The 20681-nt window shown below is 49.0% G+C and overlaps 2 protein-coding genes across 3 annotated transcripts; both read left to right on the forward strand.

Moving 5' to 3' along the window:
• The first annotated feature begins 848 nt into the window (after positions 1-848).
• Positions 849-7804, forward strand: fam161a (FAM161 centrosomal protein A). Its single transcript, XM_030092891.1, has 7 exons — positions 849-1010; positions 3374-3642; positions 5046-6269; positions 6559-6726; positions 6923-7022; positions 7115-7248; positions 7540-7804. Exons 1-7 carry the CDS (start codon positions 849-851, stop codon positions 7802-7804), a joined length of 2322 nt encoding a protein of 773 aa, XP_029948751.1.
• A 2637-nt stretch (positions 7805-10441) lies between these two features.
• xpo1a (exportin 1 (CRM1 homolog, yeast) a) lies at positions 10442-20185 on the forward strand. 2 transcript variants are annotated; one of them, XM_030093471.1, is made up of 25 exons: positions 10442-11038; positions 11505-11637; positions 11813-11914; positions 12509-12581; positions 12664-12725; positions 12812-12856; positions 12937-13118; positions 13237-13285; positions 13368-13487; positions 14270-14398; positions 14490-14648; positions 15336-15518; positions 15611-15749; positions 15880-16061; positions 16158-16314; positions 16423-16586; positions 16669-16803; positions 16878-17061; positions 17196-17302; positions 17412-17606; positions 17741-17909; positions 18472-18606; positions 18709-18868; positions 19204-19300; positions 19412-19558. In XM_030093471.1, the coding sequence occupies exons 2-25, from the start codon at positions 11512-11514 to the stop codon at positions 19556-19558; spliced, it is 3201 nt and encodes a 1066-aa protein (XP_029949331.1). In that variant the 5' UTR covers positions 10442-11038; positions 11505-11511. The 2 variants fall into 2 exon arrangements, with proteins under 2 accessions (XP_029949331.1, XP_029949332.1); XM_030093472.1 differs by lacking the exon at positions 10442-11038 and having other exon boundaries at positions 11512-11637; positions 19412-20185.
• The last annotated feature ends 496 nt before the right edge of the window (positions 20186-20681 follow it).

The following is a 20681-nucleotide window of genomic DNA, read 5'->3' on the forward strand; positions in this document are numbered from 1 at the left end:
CGGTTGCTGCAGGAAGTCACCATTCTGAAACTTCAGTTACTTAAAATCTTTAAATTCAACTGATTGTTTGGTCTGATGAACGTTTCATATTATTAGCTGGAAACTGCCTGGAAATGATAACACAATTTAAGAAATGAAATTCAAAGCATGATTAACATTAACTATGGAAATAATGTGACCAATGATTAAAAAAATTCATCTTTTGGCAGCCCTAGCCCATAACGTTTTTTATGTGTAGAATTTTCCAATAATTAAAACTGTTTATGGCCAAATCAATAATGGACTTTAAAACGGGCATATGAAATAAAAAAAAGTTCTCTTTTAAGCTCAAATTTTCAATTCAAAAAGTATGCAAGTCCACTGAAAAAGCCTGAACGAATTTACCATCACAAAAAAAGACGCTAAACAATTGAGCTTCTGTTAGATGAATTGTTGAAGTTCTGTGACGTGAATTTGTCTCACTGTGCAGTTTTAAGCTGAAGTTGATATTTTAGGAAGAGAAAGGTTTACATTGTTTCTAAATTAATCTTAAGAAATCATAATAATAGACTGAAAAAGTCCATAATGTTACCAGAGACGCATCACAAATAAATAAAACTCTCACCAATTTAAAAAAAAAAATAAATAAAAGATTTAATTCTTGTTCGATACAACTTCAGCGCCAAAAACCACTTTAGACTTCCGGTGAATTTGAATCCCTGTGACGTCACTTCCCTAACAACCCAGCCGCTCCGTTGCTAAGCAGCTGACGCTCCGCCGTGCTTCCAGCGGGCAGCGGACTCTCGCCTCCTGCTCCGCCTGCTTTTAGACCGCAGCCTGTGTCGGAGCTGGCGGCAGACCGGGGAAGCATGGCCGGCACCGGCGCTCACCGGGCGAACGTCCTGGTCACGTCGTGTCTGAAGACGCCGGTGGACCCGCACACCAAGGCGCCGCTGGCCTCCTACGAGCGGGACAGAGCGCTGCCCTGCGCGGCCTCGGCCCACATGGACAACCGGGACTACGAGAAGGAGGTGAACACGGAAAGACTCACTTCACACGCCTTTAACGTGCTCTTTAATCACCTGGAAGTGTCGTTTTACATGATAAATTAGCTTAAAATTAACTTTTGTTACAGTTTTATGGCAAATTAATGTGCGACGTTTTGAGAAAAATTGAATTGAAACCAATTTCTGCTGCTGGAGTCTTCCAGGTAATAAATATTACAAATAAATCTAGTTTAATTTAACCTATTAAAGTTAATAACCCTGGACATTATGATATCCTAGAATCATGGTCACTCTATAAACCCCATAAGCAGTCATGAACACTTTATTATACACTCATTCTGTTACACTAAAACATGACTTGTACATATTTGTATATGTACTATAGCTCCTGTTATATTTTAGATTTATAGTGTATATAAAGTTAGATCTTTTCTTCTTTTAGTTTTATATTATTATTTTATCATTCTATTGTTCTTATTAAGAGTTGCACCGTTTCTTATTCTTTATACATCTCCTCACTTCTTTGCACCCCCTCTGTATGTTCTATGAGCCTCTGTAACAGTAAATTTCTCCATGGTGAGTTAAATAAGGTCTATTCTGTTCTGTTCTATTCTATTCTATTTTCGCTCATCAGTCGAACCTTTCTGTTCTGTTTCTCCTCTTTTTTCTGTCCTTGCTGTGTCTTGTTGGTGTAAACCACACTTTGCTTAGTTTTACTGTATTTGTGAATCAGCTCAGGGGGAATTTCTCTTCTTATCAGGTTGTGTGACAGTTTCAGGTCACTCCATGAGGTGGAAGGGATTTGATCTGGCCAACTTGTTGACCTGACTATTCTGGGACTTCCTTCTTGACTAGATTACCAGGCGTCCCATTCAGTTTTTAATCCCACGCACTCCTTATTTATTGCCTGGACAGCACCGCCATCCTTCCATGCAGGTTCAGTGTGAAGCTGTGAGCGAATGAGAGAACACGGGATACTGTGAGCAGGCGGTGGATGCGTTAGTTCGGCCTCTGCTTCACCATATGGCCGGCGTGGCGGCTCGGGCTCTAATAGGCTTAATCCTGCATGGAGGAGTTTGAATGGTGGAGCCGAGTGGAGCTGCTCTGCTTCAGAAAGCATGATGGCTCAGTCAACATCTTGGGCTGAACTTAAAGGTAAAATAGGTCATGTTTTGATGCAAACATTCCAGAATTAACCCAGGAAATCTTAATCTTAAAGGTTAGGTTTGTGTTTGAGGCTCGGAAGTCATAATGCCTCTTTAGGAGGGTGTCAAACACATTTTAGTTCAGGGGCCACAAACAGCCCAATTCCATTTTGAGTGTGTCGCACCAGTAACCTTTAAATATAAACTTTAAAGGACCTGTATCCTGCTTTTTTAGCTCGTCCAAACCCTATTATTGGCATTAACATGGTAATAGTTTATTTTTGGCGCTAAGGAAAAGTCATTTTTGTTTTCGGAGGTTAATTCTCAAACCCGGAAGAGAAAATGCTCTGTTTCACTGAAAATCCCGCCTCTCCCTCTGTGGACTTTGACTGACAGCGTACTTCAACCAATCGGTTAGCTTCTCTAAAGGTTAGCTTTAGCTCTTTAGCTTTAGCTTCTCTACACGCAAAGACACGCAAAAACGTCTTTTCCTGTTAGAAACTCACCAAGCGCAGACCCTTCAGACCCTTCGGACTCTTGCTCTTGCTCTTGCTTGATTGTTGCTTTCAGACGATGGTTAAAGTTTATCTCCGTAAAAGAGATACAAAAAGCGGCAACGCTGATTACCGAAGGCCTGCGGGGTGGGGGGGGGTCCTCAGTGGAAAATGCGAATCAGCTGCTGCTGGTCAGAGGAGAGTGGGGTGTTGTCTGCTGGGGTGAGGTGGGAGAAGAGTGGTGGGAGGAGTTCAACTTTTGTGATGTACTTAGGTTTGAAGAATTTCAAACGAGCTGTTTTCTACCCGAAGGGAGGGGCTGCTGTAGAGAGCAGCAGACTGAAAGAGATTACTCAGACATGCTGGATGAAGGCAAATAACATTCTGGGGTGGTTTTAAAGGGAAATCAACTTTGGGGCATGGTTAAAACCTAAAAAAAGTGGATTTTGCATGATATAGGTCCTTTAAGCTTTTCTTTGTTGTAGCGCAGAGTAGAAATCATGAAAATGTCCATATTTTCTCAAAGCCAAACAATTACTGCAGTAATAAATACAATCTCAACTAAAAGCACATTTCAATCAACCTTCCAGCTGTAAAATACAGTGAAATGTCTGCAGGACTCCAGGAATAAAAAGCAGGAGACTTGTGTTCTGCACAGACTTCAGACTCCGCTTTAGCTCAGCGCTGCGTTGTTTTTAACTCCCGCTCAGTTTCGGTTACAGGCCGACTGCTTTCTGTCCCCTTCCAGCTGGAGTATGAAGACTCGGGTTCAGATTTCTGTGACGACGACTGTCTGGGGAAGGGCGGCCCCCACCTGGCCGCCAGCTACAGGTCGGCAGGGGACCGTTTGGACCTGAGCGAGATCTTCTTCTCCAACGAGGAGTACTACAGCAAGCTGGAGGAGCTGAAGAAGGCCCACCTGCGCACCATGGCCGAGCTGGAGAGCATGTACCGGCAGAAGCTGCAGCTCAAGTCCCTGGAGCCTCTGGACGTGACGGCGCTGGACGCCGGGCGCCGGTGGGTGGCCTCCAGTCCAGGCTGTGCTTCCTGTCTGTTATTTCGAGACCTGGGCCTCGGCCTGTGGCTCTCCAGCTGCTCTGCATGAAGCTTTCAGAGAATGAGATGGAAACAAACATTTTGGTCTGGAGATTTTACTGGAATATCACACTGATTTTCAAAAAGGCTGAAGAAGACAAAAACAGCTAAGTATCAGTCGAGCTGGAACTGATGGACACTATTAAAATAATAAAAACTACTGAAGAAAGGTAATACAGTAAAAACTAAAAATCATTAAGTTTGTTAGTTCCAGTTTTCTTATCAGGAAAAATAAAGCCAAAAGGGAAATTGGGAGTAAAGTCGAAAAAAGGAAGAAAGTGAAGGAAAAGATGGAAAAATTGGGGGGGGAAATGCAAAACTGCACTAAAAAAAAACAGCTACAAAAGCTAAAACACCCAAACTACTGTAAAATCATGAAGGCGGCTGCTGAAGGTTGCAGAGCCCTGCCAGAGGAGGCGCTACACTCACATGTTCAGCAGTTTTATTGAGACAGAGTCTAATATTATTTCATTTGAAACGTTGAGAAATAAGTCCTAACACTGACGTCTGTGTGTTCTGCTGTACGCAGTGCTCCTGAGCTGCAGTTTATCCAGTAATGTCCCTCCTGTCAGAGACAGCAGACTGAACAGGAAACACAGCAGAGGCTGCAGAAAAGCCGCTTTGGCACCGTCGACTCCCCGGCACGGACCTGAGAATAAAGCCTTCAAATAGTTTAACTGACAGTTGAAACAAGTAGAGCTGGACGGCAGGAGTGTCACCGCAGCCTGTTCGCTTTTTAGTGGTCCTGGAACACGCTCAAGAAGGCTTAACTACATATTCTAGGACAAATCCAAATCTTTCTTAGTTTGGATGTGAAGTGGTCCGAGAATATTCTAGAAGAAGTCTTCATTTCCACACTATTTTCAACAATAACAAGCGTTAGCAAAGCTCCCATGTGCAAAATCTGGTGAAATGTGCTTCAAGAAAGCAGATTTAATTATAACGATGTACCTGATAATGATAAGTATAGGTGAGGCAAGGTGAAAACAGCTGATCAGAGCAGTGACAGAACTATAAAACACCTTACGTAGAACCAGACAGTAAAGTACTACTTTTCTTCAAATGTTAAAGTTTCTGTTTTCTTTGTAAATTCACCGTATGGACTGGAACAGATGCTCTGTCTGTCTGGTTTAGTTTGTCCTCAGTTCAACAACAGAAAATAAAAGACCCAGCTGGTGCGTTGAATGAAATCCTCAGGCGAGCAGCTGCAGTGACTTCTAGATAAATGTCCTGAGGCGTGACGGCTGTGCGGTTTTGCTGGTCGGTGCCTCGTCGTGTCAAAAGTCACTGATTTCTTCTCTTTGCTTCCTGCCTTGTCTCGTCAGGTTTCCGTGGGCGACCGCCAGCCCCGCCGCTTCTCGTCGGCTCAGGAAGTCCAGGTCTGCCGTGGAGCTGAGGTGGGGCTCCGCTCTGTCCGACTCCTCAGACGAAGACGAAGCCGCCAGCAGCTACGTGGAGAAAGGCCTTCTCTTCTCGCCCAAAGAGCACATCAAGAACATGTGGAGGGACTTCAAGGTGTCCCCCTGCAGGCACCGCCTGTCCTCGTCCTCGCTGCACAGCCTCCCCGGAGAAGCCCGGAGACACCGGAAGGGACGAGGGAAGACGAGGCGGGAGGACGGGGACGGCGAGCTGAGCCCCTGGAGGCGCCGGGTCACCGTCCCCAAGCCCTTCCAGATGACGCTGCGGGAGGCCGAGAGGCGGAAACACGGCGTGAAGACGCGCTCGGAGGTGGAGCAGGAGAACGCCGAGCTGCGGCGGCAGCTGGAGGAGCTGGCGGAGTGCCACAGAAAGTTCCGTGCGAGCCCCGTGCCCGCGCACGTCCACCTGCCGCTGTACGAGGAGCTGCAGGAGCGCAACGAGGAGCGGCGGCGAACCCTGCGGGAGCGAGAGGAGCAGCACCTCCGAGCCGTGCAGAAGCCCTTCAGCTTCCTGGAGAGGGAGCGGCTGAAGAGGGAGCAGAAGCAGCTGCGCCGGGCGCCGTCCGACCACGACAAGGTCAAACCCTTCAAGGCCAAGCCGGTGCCCAGGTCCGTGTACGCGGCGGCCTCCGGCGAACGCATGAAAGAGGAGCAGCTGTACCGATCCATCAAGATCCAGATGAGGGCCCAGGAGCTGCTCCACAGCGCCTCCATGCCTCCCAGCATGCTCGCGCGGCGACTCAGCGATCGCAAGAAGACGAGAGACGGGGACGGCGCCGCCCCGGGGGACGACCGCCACTCGCACAGGCCGCAGATCAACAGAGAGGTGCCGGACTTCGACGCCAGCTACCGGCGCTTCCAGAAGCACCTGGAGAAACGGAAGGAGGTGAAGCCCACCACGGCCTGCGAGCCCTTCGAGCTGAGGACCTCGCAGATCCCGTCTCACCGAGAGCGCATCCTGGCCGACATGGAGAAGGAGCAGGGCAGCCCCCGCCCGCTGCGCTGGCCCTACATCGGCTCCAGGCCGGCTCGCACGCCAAACTCCAGCCTGTGCTCCTCCCTGTCGGGGAGTCTGGAGCTCCTTCCTGCCAAAGAGACGGACGCCACCAAGAAACGTCACGAGGCTGTGAGGTATCGCTGTAGGAACCGGGACGCTGCCCTCCTTTTAGAAGACCTAGAATCCTCCAGTGCCCGTTTTAGAGGTAGAGACCTCAGCTGTTGATTTTATCTTTTAAAGTCCTTTCAGACTGCTGTGTTGTGGACTTTCTTTTCCCAACAACCCTTGCAAAGTGTCCTCGTGACCCAGCATCCTCCCCAAAGCTGTTAGCTAGCCGGCCGTTGCACCTAAACGCCACCTGCCCAAAGCCCCCTCCTCCGGCCGCCCGCCGCCTGAGACCGACCGGAGTATCTCCCTGAGCAGAAAGGTGCTGCAGCAGAGGAGGAAGGCCGAGGAGGAGGAGGAGCGCTGGAGGGACAGGCAGAAGCAGAGGGAGAGGAAGCTGCAGAGGGTGGTCCTGAAGCGCGCCCAGGCCCACGACCCCCACCTGGCTCTGTCGCAGACCAACCACAGCAAGCTCAAGGAGTTCAGGTACAGGAAGGCTCCTCCTCACAGTCAGACTCGCTCTTATGGTTTCTTTCCTTTTATTCGCATTCATTCACATTTTAAGACAACCTGGTGGACGCATATCACGTTTTTCTGCTGTCGCGCCTAAAAATGACGATTAGTTTCACATTTGAATGAATGCAAGACGAGGTCGATCCATGACGTTCTGTGTTCTCCACAGAAAACAAGACCTTCAGCGCAAGAAAGAATACCAGCAGGAGATCAAGGAGATGCGTGAGCGAGTGAAGGGCAGGCCGCTGCTGCTGGAGCAGGTGGCTCAGGTGAGGCTCAGCCCGCCTCCTCATAACTGAGAAGGACGTTCGCCGCTGTGGCCGGCCCGTCACTGACCGCCCTCGCTGTGCTCTGATGACAGAGGAACGCCAGGCAGGCTGCGGAGAAGCGCTTTAACAGAACGCTGCACAGGTGTGACGTGACCGAGGAGTTCATCAGCAGCAGAGCCGCCGGGTCCGGACCGAAGGCCTCGCCGTCCGGCGACCGCAGGCAGAGGTAAACACGCCGTCTCACTGCCGTGATGGGGATCGTCACCGTGACAACGGCAGCCGTGGCAATAATACAAAATGAATAAGATGCCTGTTCTTTAGCCATTAATTGGTGATTGACTGGTTGTGAAAACAGTGAAAGAGTCGCAGAGCTGCTGTCTCTGCTGCTTGAGTGATGAGCGTACAGTGCACATCTTGTTCACCTTGAACAGCGCTGTTGTTCTTAAAGCATTAAATATTGAAGTGACGCAGTGATTTGAAGTGGGCTCTCTGCTGATCACGTTGCTCTGCTGTTCAGTGACCAGGAGGAGTCGGACGCCGAGTACGTTTCCTACAGAAAGGTCTTCCTCGATGATGACGATGACGAGGACCTGGGCGATCTGGGACGGAGGGAGGAGGCGGGGAGCGACGGGGCCGGGTTAAACCCAGAGGACGGCGAGGAGGGGAGCGGCGGCCGCTCACACGATGATGACGAGAGCTACCACTACTCAGACGACCACGAGGATTACTCCGACGACAGCGAGCACGATGCCGACACCAAGCAAGAGGAAGCAGGAGAGTGACGGCGACGAACCCCGTCGTCAAACCTCAGCCACCAGCTGAGACCAAGACGCTTCTTCTTCTATGCATTTCCACATGGTGTAACGCTCTAGCGTTTAAGAAACTTCTGGATTAAAGACGAAGGTGATGCGGTGATGTGATTTGGAAATGCAGACGTTTCACATTCATCCATTCATCCGTCTCACTGGCTCCGTCTGATTCAGTGTGGTGTGGTGCGGCGCTCTGATCTGGAGATCTGCACCTGATTTAGTTTCTGCTACATATCCAGATGTCCAATAGTAATAACATTGAGGTTTCTTTGTTTTTGGAGTGTACTGTTTGTTTGGAACTCAGGATAATGATTATGACCTCGGTTTTTGCTGCTAACCAAACAATAAATTAACAAATTCAAAGACTGGTGTGTTTATTTGTTCTGAATGTAGGAAAATGTCCTGAAGCCTGAGTGTTCACATTGAAGCTGAATGATCAGTTGTTTTTTCTTTTTCTGATACATCAGCAGCAGTGTCTTTGTCTCTGAGGACAGGGGAAGTTCCTTCAGGGTGGAGGACGGCTCATCAGTCAGAAATCTCACCTGGTGTTATCCCAGATGTCTTCCTGCGCTCCTCCACCGTCCTCTGCCTTCACAGACACTGACCAGCACAGTAAAAAGTAAATCCGAGCATAAACCCTTGTAGTTTCTGATAAAAATCCATCTGCCGGTGGGATTTTTTACAGACTGCATCAACGCGATGATCAAAACCGTCGATTCATCATCCACAGTTTGAGTACAGGAGTACTGAAATGTACTTTATTTTTTAAAATCATGTGTTATTTCACTTTTTTCCCAAATACAACATGGACAAACTTATCAATTATTTGAAAACTCACATTCACATGAGTTTGTATTTTTCTGTATTTGTAGCTGTTATGTATTAGAAATGCTATTTTATTCCTGTTATTTTGTTTCTTGAAATGTATTCTCAGTTTTATTGTTCTATTTTTGTAGTGCTTTGGCTGTTGTGAAGCGCTTCTCATAAAGAATTCATCGACTAGTTTAATGAATTAGTCTGACAAAACTCTAAATATCAGTTACTTGTTCACCATTATTATTTTTTGTAAACTTTTGCTCAAATATATTTTTGCCGTTAACAAAACAATTAGAATAATTCAAAAGGCTGCCATGTAAACAAAAAATTATTTTCTGGCGAATTTTTTGAAATAGTTGAGGATTTTCATGTTTCATCTCATTGGCGTCACTTAAGATATTTCCAGAATATCTTCTCGTTATTTCATCCTAATAATAGGAGTCAGTTTCTCCATCAGTTTAAAGTCCAGGATGTGCACAATGTGCACATTCTTACCTGTTTTTGGGGTTTTGCATTAAACCACTTCCATGATAGTTTGGCTAGTGTGCACCTCCACTAGGTTCTTATTTTTCCAAGACACATTAAAGGTCAGGTGTAATTTACCAACCCCAAAAAAAGTAAACACATAATTCTACTAGAGTTTGGATTCTTCCCAATTTTTTGTCACCTTTGTACAGTCCAGAAATCATGTGACTGATCGTCTGCCAGTCCAGCGGTGCTGCACGGTGCTGCATTTTTTGATAAACTTACTTTTTCAGTTTTGAAAATTTCAGTTAAAATTAAATTATTAAATTAAAATTAACATTTCAGTTAAGTTTTTCCTGTAGATTTTCCTTCAGACTAATAACCTTGTAGATGGCCACTTTATTTCATGTTTTCAGAACAATCTGCCTCCATTGTTTCAACCTCTCTAACCTCTTTCTTGAATCTTGAATTATCACACGGCTCGCTGCTTATTACCTCTGACTCTGGACTGATGTTTTTATTCCTCTCTAAGCCTGTATGGGTAACAGTGAGGCCGAGTCTTAGAGAGCTGCATCCAGGATATCTGAGGTGGAGGAGAAGACAGAGAAATTCACAGGGCCTTGTAAACACACACAAATCTTAGAACCCACACACACTTAAACAGATTGAAGCAAGCATGCACAAATCAAATTGTGTCACTCATAAAGTGAATGCACTGAACTCACCTGAGTATGCATACAGAAATCATAGTATGGACGCATGAATATCACACACACATACTTACACAACTTGCTAAACACACATGCAAATAACACAACTTTTATTCCTACTTTGTATTTTCCTATGACAGTCCTCCACAGAGTTAATCTGCACACAGCTATCTTGATTTTATTAAGGTCCTCCCAGTTTCTGTTATCAGTTTTTTTTTATAAATTTGGTCAATTTAACAATTTGAACACACACTTAAGTTGTATTGGGTTTTTTTTCTGTTAAAAATTCATTTAAGACATTGACATTAAGACGCACATTCTGCACATCACAAACAATACCAGACATCTTCTGTGAAACGACTGTGAACCTATCAACATATTTCTCTATCCTTTCTTATTTTATTCTATTCTATTCTATTCTATTCTATTCTATTCTATTCTATCCTCACCAAAACATCAAACTGGAGGCAACTCGGAGGGTGGGACTTTCAGCTTGATTGACAGCTACATGCAGCCTATGACGAGCAGTGACGACAGGAGCCGCACAGCCAATCAGATGCCCGGTGGGCGGACACGCAGTCCAAATTTTAGGCGGCGCGCGGCGGGCCGAAGCACCGAGAATGAATATCCCGGTCTCAACCGGTTTCAACCGGTCCGTGGTTGGAAGCATGAGCTTAGAGGAAGAGCGCACTGCACGCATTAAAACCTCCCTGCTCTCCAACAGTGTGTGCGAAGAGAAGCAGAAATAAAGGCAGACTCTTTCACTCCGTGCTTATGACCAGGAGTAGCGCTCCAACTGCAGCTCAGTGAAAGTGTACAGTTAGCCTAGCCGTAGCGGTGCATTCGCCAGCATTGACTTTTCCACTAGCATGCTAAGTTGCTATTAGCAGGAGTCGGAGGCTAAGATCGGTAGCCGAAGTGAGACATGTTTAATGTTTGAGGACGAGAAACGATAGGATGTGGTAACCCGCGGAAGGCTTTTAATACCTCTCCAGGAGACGATAAGTATACGAAGAGTGGGGCATCTTGACATCCAGGGTAGCGTCTCATTAGCTTTATGCTAACCGAGTGTTCAGGGGCATCGCAGCGCAACCGAGTGCAATGAGATAACGTCGCACCGTTTCCTACGACTTCAGGGGGTTGCAGTCTCGGTTTTAGCTTCAAGTCTCATCGAGGAGCCACGGTTTGTTTTCGACGAGCGGCCAACACTTACAAGGTAAGTGTCGCTAACCCGAGTTACCCAGCGTGGGCTAACATTAGCATCCACATTAGCATCAGAGTAAGACGTGTCGCTTAACTGGTTACTGCTTTGAGCAGAAACGACTCGGTTTCTACCAGGTGGTAACCTGCTCCCATCACTGCTGTCTAAATGTTTTTGTTAAAGCCGATCTATCGGTGAACTTATGTTGAAGTTAGCCGAGTGCACTCATTGACCCGTAGGAGGCGCTGTTTCACATCTGGACATGTGTGGTTTGCTTCTGACTGTCATATTAAACCACGAGGGTTAACACACTGTGGTTGGGCAAGTTGAACTCGATTCTGGTTCGCTTGTTATTAGGATCATCCCCACGTTACCAGACACTGAAATGGTGCCTAGAGTCTTCACGTGTTTGTGTTTCCTCAATATTAGGATTTGGCTTGATGTTAAAATAATCTGTCCTCCTCCTCCTCCTTCCTCCCAGAAGCTCTATGCCCGCAGAAATGACGATGTTGGCAGATCACCCAGCCAGGCAGCTGCTGGACTTCAATCAGAAACTGGACATCAACCTGTTGGACAATGTTGTCAACTCCATGTACCACGACATTGGATCCCAGGTGGGAAATGCTTCTCTCCTGCATCAGCAGCTTATATCTGGTTAGGATTGGCACGGACCTGATTGAAAGCAGTTGATCTTTAAATATAGTCACTCTTCAGTCAGCTCATCAAGATTCATGAACTGAACAGCGAAAGGTTTGTTATCCGTATGTTTTCTCCGCTGAACTCTTTTAGCAACGGGTTGCCCAGGAGGTGCTCACCAGCCTGAAGGACCACCCAGATGCTTGGACGAGGGTGGATACCATCCTGGAGTTCTCCCAGAACATGAAAACTAAAGTATGGCACTTCTCGAGCTTTTAATTCTATTCAGTAAAGCGTTAGACACGGTTGAGCTGACACCAAGTAGCTGAGATGTTGTGCTGTTTGAGTGAACCTTCACCCTTTCATGTGTTGAAAAATGTCCAACTAAATCATTGTGGGACAAAACATGCAGAGGAAACATAAGAATGTGACTGCGGAGCACGAACGAAGCTCATCTGAGCTGCATTTTTAATTAGTATTTTTAATAACGGCTCGACTTGCCACAGTTGACCTAATTTTTCTTGTGGCTCACTGAGGATGACAGAGTTCCCGGCCCTGCTTTAGCTGCTTCTCTCCTTAAATGTGTTGCTGCTGGTGATTTGTAAAGAAGTCCGTGTTGTGTGTTTATACACCTGATCTGAAAACTCAGACAGTGAGAATCTATTTAGATGAGTTACATCCTGGTTTTGGTCTTGGTAATCAGTGTTTTCATTCTAATTGTGTGTTGTGGCTCATCACATTGTGCACCGCTGTGTGTGCAGGATGTGCCACAAAGGAACAAGACACTGGAAACGTTTGTACTGACAGGAATGTTTTACTTGACGGCTGAGTTTTGTGTTTTTCTGCCAGTATTACGCTCTGCAGATCCTGGAGTCGGTCATCAAAACCCGATGGAAGATTCTCCCGAGAAATCAGTGTGAAGGTGAAACAAACCGTTTTAAAGCTGAGTTAGTGTTTTGGGAAGATTCCTTCATAACTTTAACACGCTTGGTTACTTTTTCCAGGAATAAAGAAATACGTGGTGGGGCTGATTATTAAAACTTCTTCTGATCCTACAAACATGGAGGTGAGCCGACGTGCGTCTCAGATGTTTCACGTCTTCAGCCTCACTGGATGTTTTCATCAGCGTCTCTGTTTTTTGTTTTTTTGCAGAAGGAGGGGGTTTATATCTCCAAACTCAACATGATCCTCGTCCAGGTAAAAGATCGCCGACGCCGTTAGACGAGCTGCCACACGGCGAACGGCGCTCAGCTTCCGCTCTCTTCTCCGCTGCTCAGATTCTGAAGCAGGAGTGGCCCAAACACTGGCCCACCTTCATCAGCGACATCGTGGGGGCGAGTCGCACCAGCGAGAGCCTCTGCCAGAACAACATGATCATCCTGAAGCTGCTCAGCGAGGAGGTGTTTGACTTCTCCAGCGGCCAGATGACCCAAGTGAAGGCCAAGCACCTCAAGGACAGGTACCTGGAGGGCGGCTTCACTCAAACTTTTCATAAAGATCCTTAATTTCGGCACCGATTTTTTTTTCTCTTCCGTCCCACACGTGAACGTCCCAACTCTGAACTTTCTGTTTTGCAGCATGTGCAACGAGTTCTCCCAAATATTCCAGCTGTGCCAGTTCGTCATGGTGAGGCGACTCCAGATCACACGCTTCTCCTTCCCTCCTCCCGAGAGGCAAAACTCAACCCTCAAATGATTCCTCTGTGCAGGAGAACTCCCAGAATGCCCCTCTGGTCCACGCCACGCTGGAGACCCTGCTCCGCTTCCTCAACTGGATTCCTCTCGGCTACATCTTTGAGACCAAGCTGATCAGCACACTCGTCTATAAGGTGAAGGGTCAGACTGTTGAAGTCTGACACTGAATGGATGTTTTAGTTCGTTTTCTTTCTGAACCAGTGAAGACCTTTGACCTTTTGATGCTTTGACAGTGAAAATATGAATATTTTTAGATCCCATCACTTTGTCTTTCTCCCCAACTGACATTGGTGGAAACTCACTTTTCGTGTTATTGCCTTTCTGACATGTTTACGGCTGTTTGATATCAGAAGCAGAGCAAAGCTCCTCAGTGATGTATATTTCTGAGAGGTCGGCGGTCTGCAGCCTGTCCCTCTCACTTTCTGCAAACATAGCATAATTCTTCTGGAGCCACAAATCAAAGATCAGACAGCTTAGAAAGTTTTTTATGTTTTGTCAAAGGTTCATTCATGATGTTTTGGGGCTACAATTTACGATTTTATCTGCTTCTTTTTTTTAGCTTTTGTTGCATTTCTAGCAGTCTTTAGCCTACTTTAACACATTCAGTCAGTCTGGTTGTTTCAGCCATTTTGATTTTTGACTGTTTTTCCAGTTATTTTGACCTTTTTAACAGTCTGACCTTTTCTTGCCCCATTCTTGACCGTTTCAAACTGTTTGGCTGCTTTTCTTTCTCTTTTTTTCTAGTCAGTCCTAATGCTTTTATTTGTTTTTTATTAACTGTTTTTCTGTGTTTTCAGTAGCAGTTTGAGGCTTTTTAGCCATCTGTGTCACTAATCCAGCTCTGCCAGTGAAATAGACGACGTTTGTTGCTGTCGGATGCGTTCTAACGGCGGCTCTGATTCAACCCGTCTTCCAGTTCCTGAACGTGCCGATGTTCCGTAACGTCACGCTGAAGTGTCTGACGGAGATCGCCGGCGTGAGCGTCAGCCAGTACGAGGAGCAGTTCGTCAGCCTGTTCACCCTCACCATGTGCCAGCTGAAGCAGGTCCGCACAGCCGGCCGTCAGAGCGGAGCGGAGTCTGCGCTTCATCTTCCACCTGGGATAAATCGATGTCTTGCGTCGTCGTTTTATTCAGATGCTGCCTCTGAACACGAACATCCGCGTGGCCTACTCCAACGGGAAGGACGACGAGCAGAACTTCATCCAGAACCTCAGCCTGTTCCTCTGCACGTTCCTCAAAGAGCACGGGCAGCTCGTCGAGAAGAGGCCGAACCTGCGCGAGACGCTGATGGAGGTGAGAACACTGCTCCTCCGGCCATTCACCTGAAGTATTGGAGAATTCACACCTTCACACACACTCCATCCCAACCCCTGTTTGTTGTGGTTACAAGCAGATGAGGAGTAGGAGTGAACTGGAATGACTGACTGATGTGCAGGTGGAGAAAAAGAAGACTGGAGCAGTTGAGCTTCACAGAAATACCTGCATGTTTTACCAAAAAAAACAAAAACCTGCTGAGCTCTTGAGTTCTGCTCCCTTTGCGTATCGTCAAGCTCACACTGGGACTCTGAAGTGCTGTCAACTCAGTTTTCCCCACATTTGTTTGTTTTAACCAGTCGTAGGAACAGACACGGTTACATGTCTTCAGATCCTGGGACAGTCCGCAGGATGGTTCATGGTTACCCGTTTTTCCTTCACGTCAAGGCTGAACAGAAAAGGAAGTCTGTCTGTTCTGTCTTGACTCATCTGTGTTCACACAGTGGAGATTAAAGCCTCCAGAGGACTGAAGGGAGAAACACTGAGTCTTCTCTGGGTTTTTACTAAGTTTTCGGGGATTTGGTGACATGGCCTGAATTGACTAAGAGCGCTGTAGGTCAGTTTCCTTTGTTTGGGCCTCTTGAGCTGCGTCTCTGAAGGAGAATGCCGTTTTCCAGACGACCCCTGCTGCAGGTTGTAATGACCACGCTCCGCCTTGTTCCTCAGGCGCTCCACTTTATGCTGCTGGTGTCGGAGGTGGAGGAGACGGAGATCTTCAAGATCTGCTTGGAGTACTGGAACCACCTGGCGGCGGAGCTCTACAGGGAGAGTCCCTTCTCCACCTCCAGCACGCCGCTGCTGGCCGACGTGCCGCCGCGCAGACACCTCTACCTGCCCGTGCTCTCTCAGGTCAGCGTCAGGCCCGTCTGGAGGTTTGAGTCTCGGCAGCGGCGGGGAGCGCCTCGCGTCGCTGACGGCGGCGGCCTCTGCTCTTCCCGCAGGTGCGTCTGCTCATGGTGAGCCGGATGGCCAAACCGGAGGAGGTGCTGGTGGTGGAGAATGACCAGGGCGAGGTGGTCCGGGAGTTCATGAAGGACACGGACGCCATCAACCTCTACAAGAACATGAGGGAGACGCTGGGTGAGCCGCCTCGCCTCCTCCATCTTTGCCGAGTCCCACATCACAGTTGGATCTGTCATCGTCCTGTCTTTAACCTCTCTGGTAATTGGGAGTGTGACGGTAGCCGTGTTCCCGTTGTTCTGCCGCGCAGTGTACCTGACTCACCTGGACTACGCCGACACCGAGCGCATCATGACCGAGAAGCTCCACAACCAGGTGAACGGCACCGAGTGGTCCTGGAGGAACCTGAACATGCTGTGCTGGGCCATCGGCTCCATCAGCGGCGCCATGCACGAGGAGGACGAGAAGCGCTTCCTGGTGACCGTCATCAAGGTAGGACCGCCGGGCGGCGGCGTGATCGCACACATCAGCAGAAAGCAGCGAGCGTCTGGGTACTGAGGAACTCTGCTGCCTGCCTCCTCCACTCAGGACCTGCTGGGCCTGTGCGAGCAGAAGAGGGGCAAAGACAACAAGGCCATCATAGCGTCCAACATCATGTACATCGTGGGGCAGTACCCCCGCTTCCTGCGGGCGCACTGGAAGTTCCTCAAGACCGTCGTCAACAAGCTGTTTGAGTTCATGCACGGTAAGAAGGTCTCTGCTCTGGCAGCAGGGAGCACGACAGTTGCTTTTTAGAAAGGCCCCTCGGTTATGAATGGTTGGATGACGGTGTTTTCCCGCCGCTCGGCTGCAGAGACCCACGACGGCGTGCAGGACATGGCCTGCGACACGTTCATCAAGATCGCCCAGAAGTGCCGGCGGCACTTCGTCCAGGTGCAGGTGGGGGAGGTGATGCCCTTCATCGACGAGATCCTCCACAACATCAACACCATCATCTGCGACCTGCAGCCGCAGCAGGTCGGTCAGACGCCCGCCGTCCGCTTCCAGCGCGTCCGTCCGTCTGTCTAAGCCCCGCCTCTTTCTCTCTCTCGGCGCACAGGTGCACACGTTTTACGAGGCCGTCGGCTACATGATCGGAGCGCAGACCGAGCAGGCCGTCCAGGAGCTTCTGATCGAAAAGTACATGCTCCTGCCCAACCAGGTGTGGGACAGCATCATCCAACAGGCCACCAAGGTACGGACGGCGCCACGACCGACCGCCGCGGTCCGGCGGCGCCGACACGTGCTCACCGCGCCTCTGCCCCGCAGAACGTGGACATCCTGAAAGATGCGGAGACGGTGCGCCAGCTGGGCAGCATCCTCAAGACCAACGTCCGGGCCTGCAAAGCCGTGGGACACCCCTTCGTGGTCCAGCTGGGACGTATCTACCTGGACATGCTCAACGTCTACAAGTGCCTGAGTGAAAACATCTCCTCGGCGGTCCAGACCAACGGTCAGCGGCCCTCTGCTCCTGCCCGCGTCTCATACGGATGTTTTTACGAGTTGAGATGAAAAGGGAAACCTGGAGGAGTGTGTGTTTTGTGCGTGTGTGTCGGCGGCCGTTGAGACCGGTTCTGATCTGTGCAGGTGAAATGGTGACCAAGCAGCCTCTGATCAGGAGCATGAGGACGGTGAAGAGAGAGACGCTGAAGCTGATCTCGGGCTGGGTCAGTCGCTCCAACGACCCTCAGATGGTGAGTCTGACCTGTGTGTGCGCGTGTGCGTGTGTGTTCTTCGCAGTAGCTCAGGTTCTGGCCTCACGCCATTCAACGCTGACTCACTCTGTGGCGCCCCACGGCTCAGGTGGCAGAGAACTTCGTGCCCCCCCTCCTGGAGGCGGTTCTCATCGACTACCAGAGGAACGTCCCCGCCGCTCGCGAGCCGGAGGTCCTCAGCACCATGGCGACCATCGTCAACAAGCTGGGCGTCCACATCACCGCCGAAATCCCCAAGATCTTCGACGCCGTCTTCGAGTGCACTTTAAACATGATCAACAAGGTGTGTGTGTGTGTGTGTGTGTGTGTGTGTGTGTGTGTGTGTGTGTGTGAGGCGTCCAGCAGCGTCGCCGTGGCAACCGCGCCGAGCTGCGCTCACCGCTCTGAACTCCCGGTTTGCTTTCTTGTTGCCGTCAGGACTTTGAAGAATTCCCCGAACACAGAACTCACTTCTTCTACCTCCTGCAAGCCGCCACGTCCCAGTGCTTCCCCGCCTTCCTGTCCATCGTCCCCACGCAGTTCAAGCTCATCCTGGACTCCATCATCTGGGCCTTCAAGCACACCATGAGGAACGTGGCCGACACAGGTCAGAACCCGCTCCGGCCCGACGCCGTTCAGTCCAACGCGGAGAGCTCGGCTCCGAGCTGCGTCCGCAGGGTGGACGTTAAAATGAGCTTTAAGTTGAACACAAGGCTGGTTCACATGTCAATAGAGATTATATGGGCAAATGGCTGAAACCGCTTTAAAAAAAGGAATAATGCCATAGAAACAAACTAATCGCTTGTCCCCGTTTTCTTTCAGTAAAATGAAAAAAATGGAAGAGAGAGGAAAAAAAAAACTGACGGGGAAAAAAGAAAAACTCAATATATTGAAACAATTAGGAAGCATAGGGCTGTGAAACAGCTGGAGCAGCTGAGATAACCAACAATCCATGAGTGAAGAAATCTTTAGTAAATAATACAAAAGCTAATAAATGTAATTGAATAATTGACAGATTTTATTTGCCGTTCAGTCATGAAATGGTTTCTTCTGGTGGTGAAGGTTGCAGACCTGTCTCTGCTCCTGGTTTCAGAATAAAAGTCCATCACTTGGTCTCAGTCGTCAGTTTTTTTTCAACCAGCATCTCTTGGTGTGTGCCGTTCCCGCAGGTCTTCAGATTCTGTACACGCTGCTGCAGAACGTCTCTGCAGAGGAAGCCGCCGCTCAGAGCTTCTACCAGACGTACTTCTGCGACATCCTGCAGCACATCTTCTCCGTGGTCACCGACACCTCACACACTGCAGGTCAGACACACACACACTAACACACTCACTCGCTCTGCTGCCCGCAGGATGGGAGCCGAGCTCCTCCCTCCGAACCCTGACTCTCCTGCTCCTCCCCTCCAGGGCTGACCATGCACGCCACCATCCTGGCCTACATGTTTAACTTGGTGGAGGAGGGGAAGGTGAGCGTCGCGCTGAGCGCCGCCAGCCCCGCCAACAACCAGGCGCACGTCCAGGAGTACATCGCCAACCTGCTGAAGACGGCGTTCCCTCACCTGCAGGAGTAAGTAGGCTTCAGGATCACTTCCTGTGTGTTTCCAGGTATTCAGCACCGCCTCATGGAGCAGGCTTTGGGATCTGTCGCAGCAGAATGTCTCTGGCGATCACAACACGTCTGCTGCCGCCATGTTGCCGCTTTGTCCCTGAGATCGGTTTTATTCAGACTGGTTCAGTCTTGTGACGCGGCTCAGGCTGCATCTCTTACGCCTCATGGAGCGGCTCGAGGCTTTCTCTGTCAAGTGTTTTCTCATCTCCGTCCGTTTATAAAAGTTCCACTGCAGCGTCGGCCACCAAACCCGAAGCTGAACGGGCGTTGCTAACCGAGCCTCTCGTCTCCAGCGCCCAGGTGAAGGTGTTTGTGACGGGCCTCTTCAGCCTGAACCAGGACATCCCGGCCTTCAAGGAGCACCTGAGGGACTTCCTGGTGCAGATCAAAGTGAGTCACGAGGTGGAGCGGAGCACAGAGCCGTGTTCGCCTCCGTTCTTTTGAAGCTGAGCCGCGTCGAAGGGGATGTGAGTGAATCCAGCCGGACTCTGTTCCCTGCAGGAGTTTGCCGGCGAGGACACCACGGACCTGTTCCTGGAGGAGAGGGAGGCGGCGCTGCGGCAGGCCCAGGAGGAGAAACACAAGCTGCAGATGTCGGTGCCCGGCATCCTCAACCCCCATGAGCTGCCCGAGGAGATGTGCGACTGAGGCGGCGGTGGACGCTTCCTGTTCAATCAGTAGTCTTCTTCTGGAGAGTGTGTGTGTGTGTGTGTGTGTGTGTGTGTGTGTGTGTTCGGGATTGAAAACAAGGGGCCACAGGAAGGACCCCAGCACTCGGTTGTATGTCGACCAAATCAATGTCAATATGTAAATGAGAGCACCCTCTGACCCCTCCCCCTGCCCTGCCCCTCCCCCTCGGCACTGTTTTGTTCTCCTGCAGACTTATTTTATACACAGGCATTTTTTTGTCACTCGCCATCTTTTTGTTGATCGGTTGCTCTGAAAGCTTTAGCGGCACAGACGTTTTGCACCTGAGTCCCTCTCAGCTCGCCTCCTCTCCCTCTTGTTAATATGTAAGATAAAGAGTCTGGCCGTCGCGGGACAGAAGGCTCTTGATCCGGAGACGATGGGAGGGTCCCGTCCGGACCCGCTCCTTGTGGCTCATCAGCGTGTTTTTTGTTTTTTTTTTTCTTCTTTTTGAGTCTGAGCTGAGGCCGCTCGGCTGCGCGTTACAACCCGTTTGTAAAGTTGTCTTAGTACTCTGAGAATATAAAGTTGGCTATTTTTACATGACGGTCTGTACAGGTCTCTTCTTTCTTCAGCTACACATTTAGCGTCCCCCAGGGCTACGAACTCGGAGTGGAAACGACTTGAACATTGCAGCACAGCAGCCATTCTTTTTCCTCCTGGTGTGCTAAAACAGAGGAAATACAGTCACATGATGCTCTCAGACAGGACCAGGCTGGGAGCAGGTTGGGCTTCCTGAATGATTCTAGTTTTAATCCAAATACAGTTTATCAGGCACATCATGTGCTCTTTCTGAAATATTTCACTCGGCTGCTCTTCATCTCACTCATGGTAATCCTCTGGCACAGTCATTAAACAAATTGATTTACACATGCTTACATTCACGGTGAAGCAGCTCCTCCAGCGTTAACGATGCAGTGTGTTAACTCAAACCTTTTTTCATCTTCGGAGTAGTTTGAAACAAGGAAAACACTATGTTCAGGTCAGCGTCACTGCTGTGTTGTAAACAATGGGTTTCTGTTTCAGAGAATTACAGTGCAGTCACAGCTTTCAGAGTCGTTTTACTTTATATATGTAAAGTTTT

This window comes from Salarias fasciatus, chromosome 6 (assembly GCF_902148845.1).
Source record: "Salarias fasciatus chromosome 6, fSalaFa1.1, whole genome shotgun sequence".
Taxonomy (NCBI): Eukaryota; Metazoa; Chordata; class Actinopteri; order Blenniiformes; family Blenniidae; genus Salarias; species Salarias fasciatus.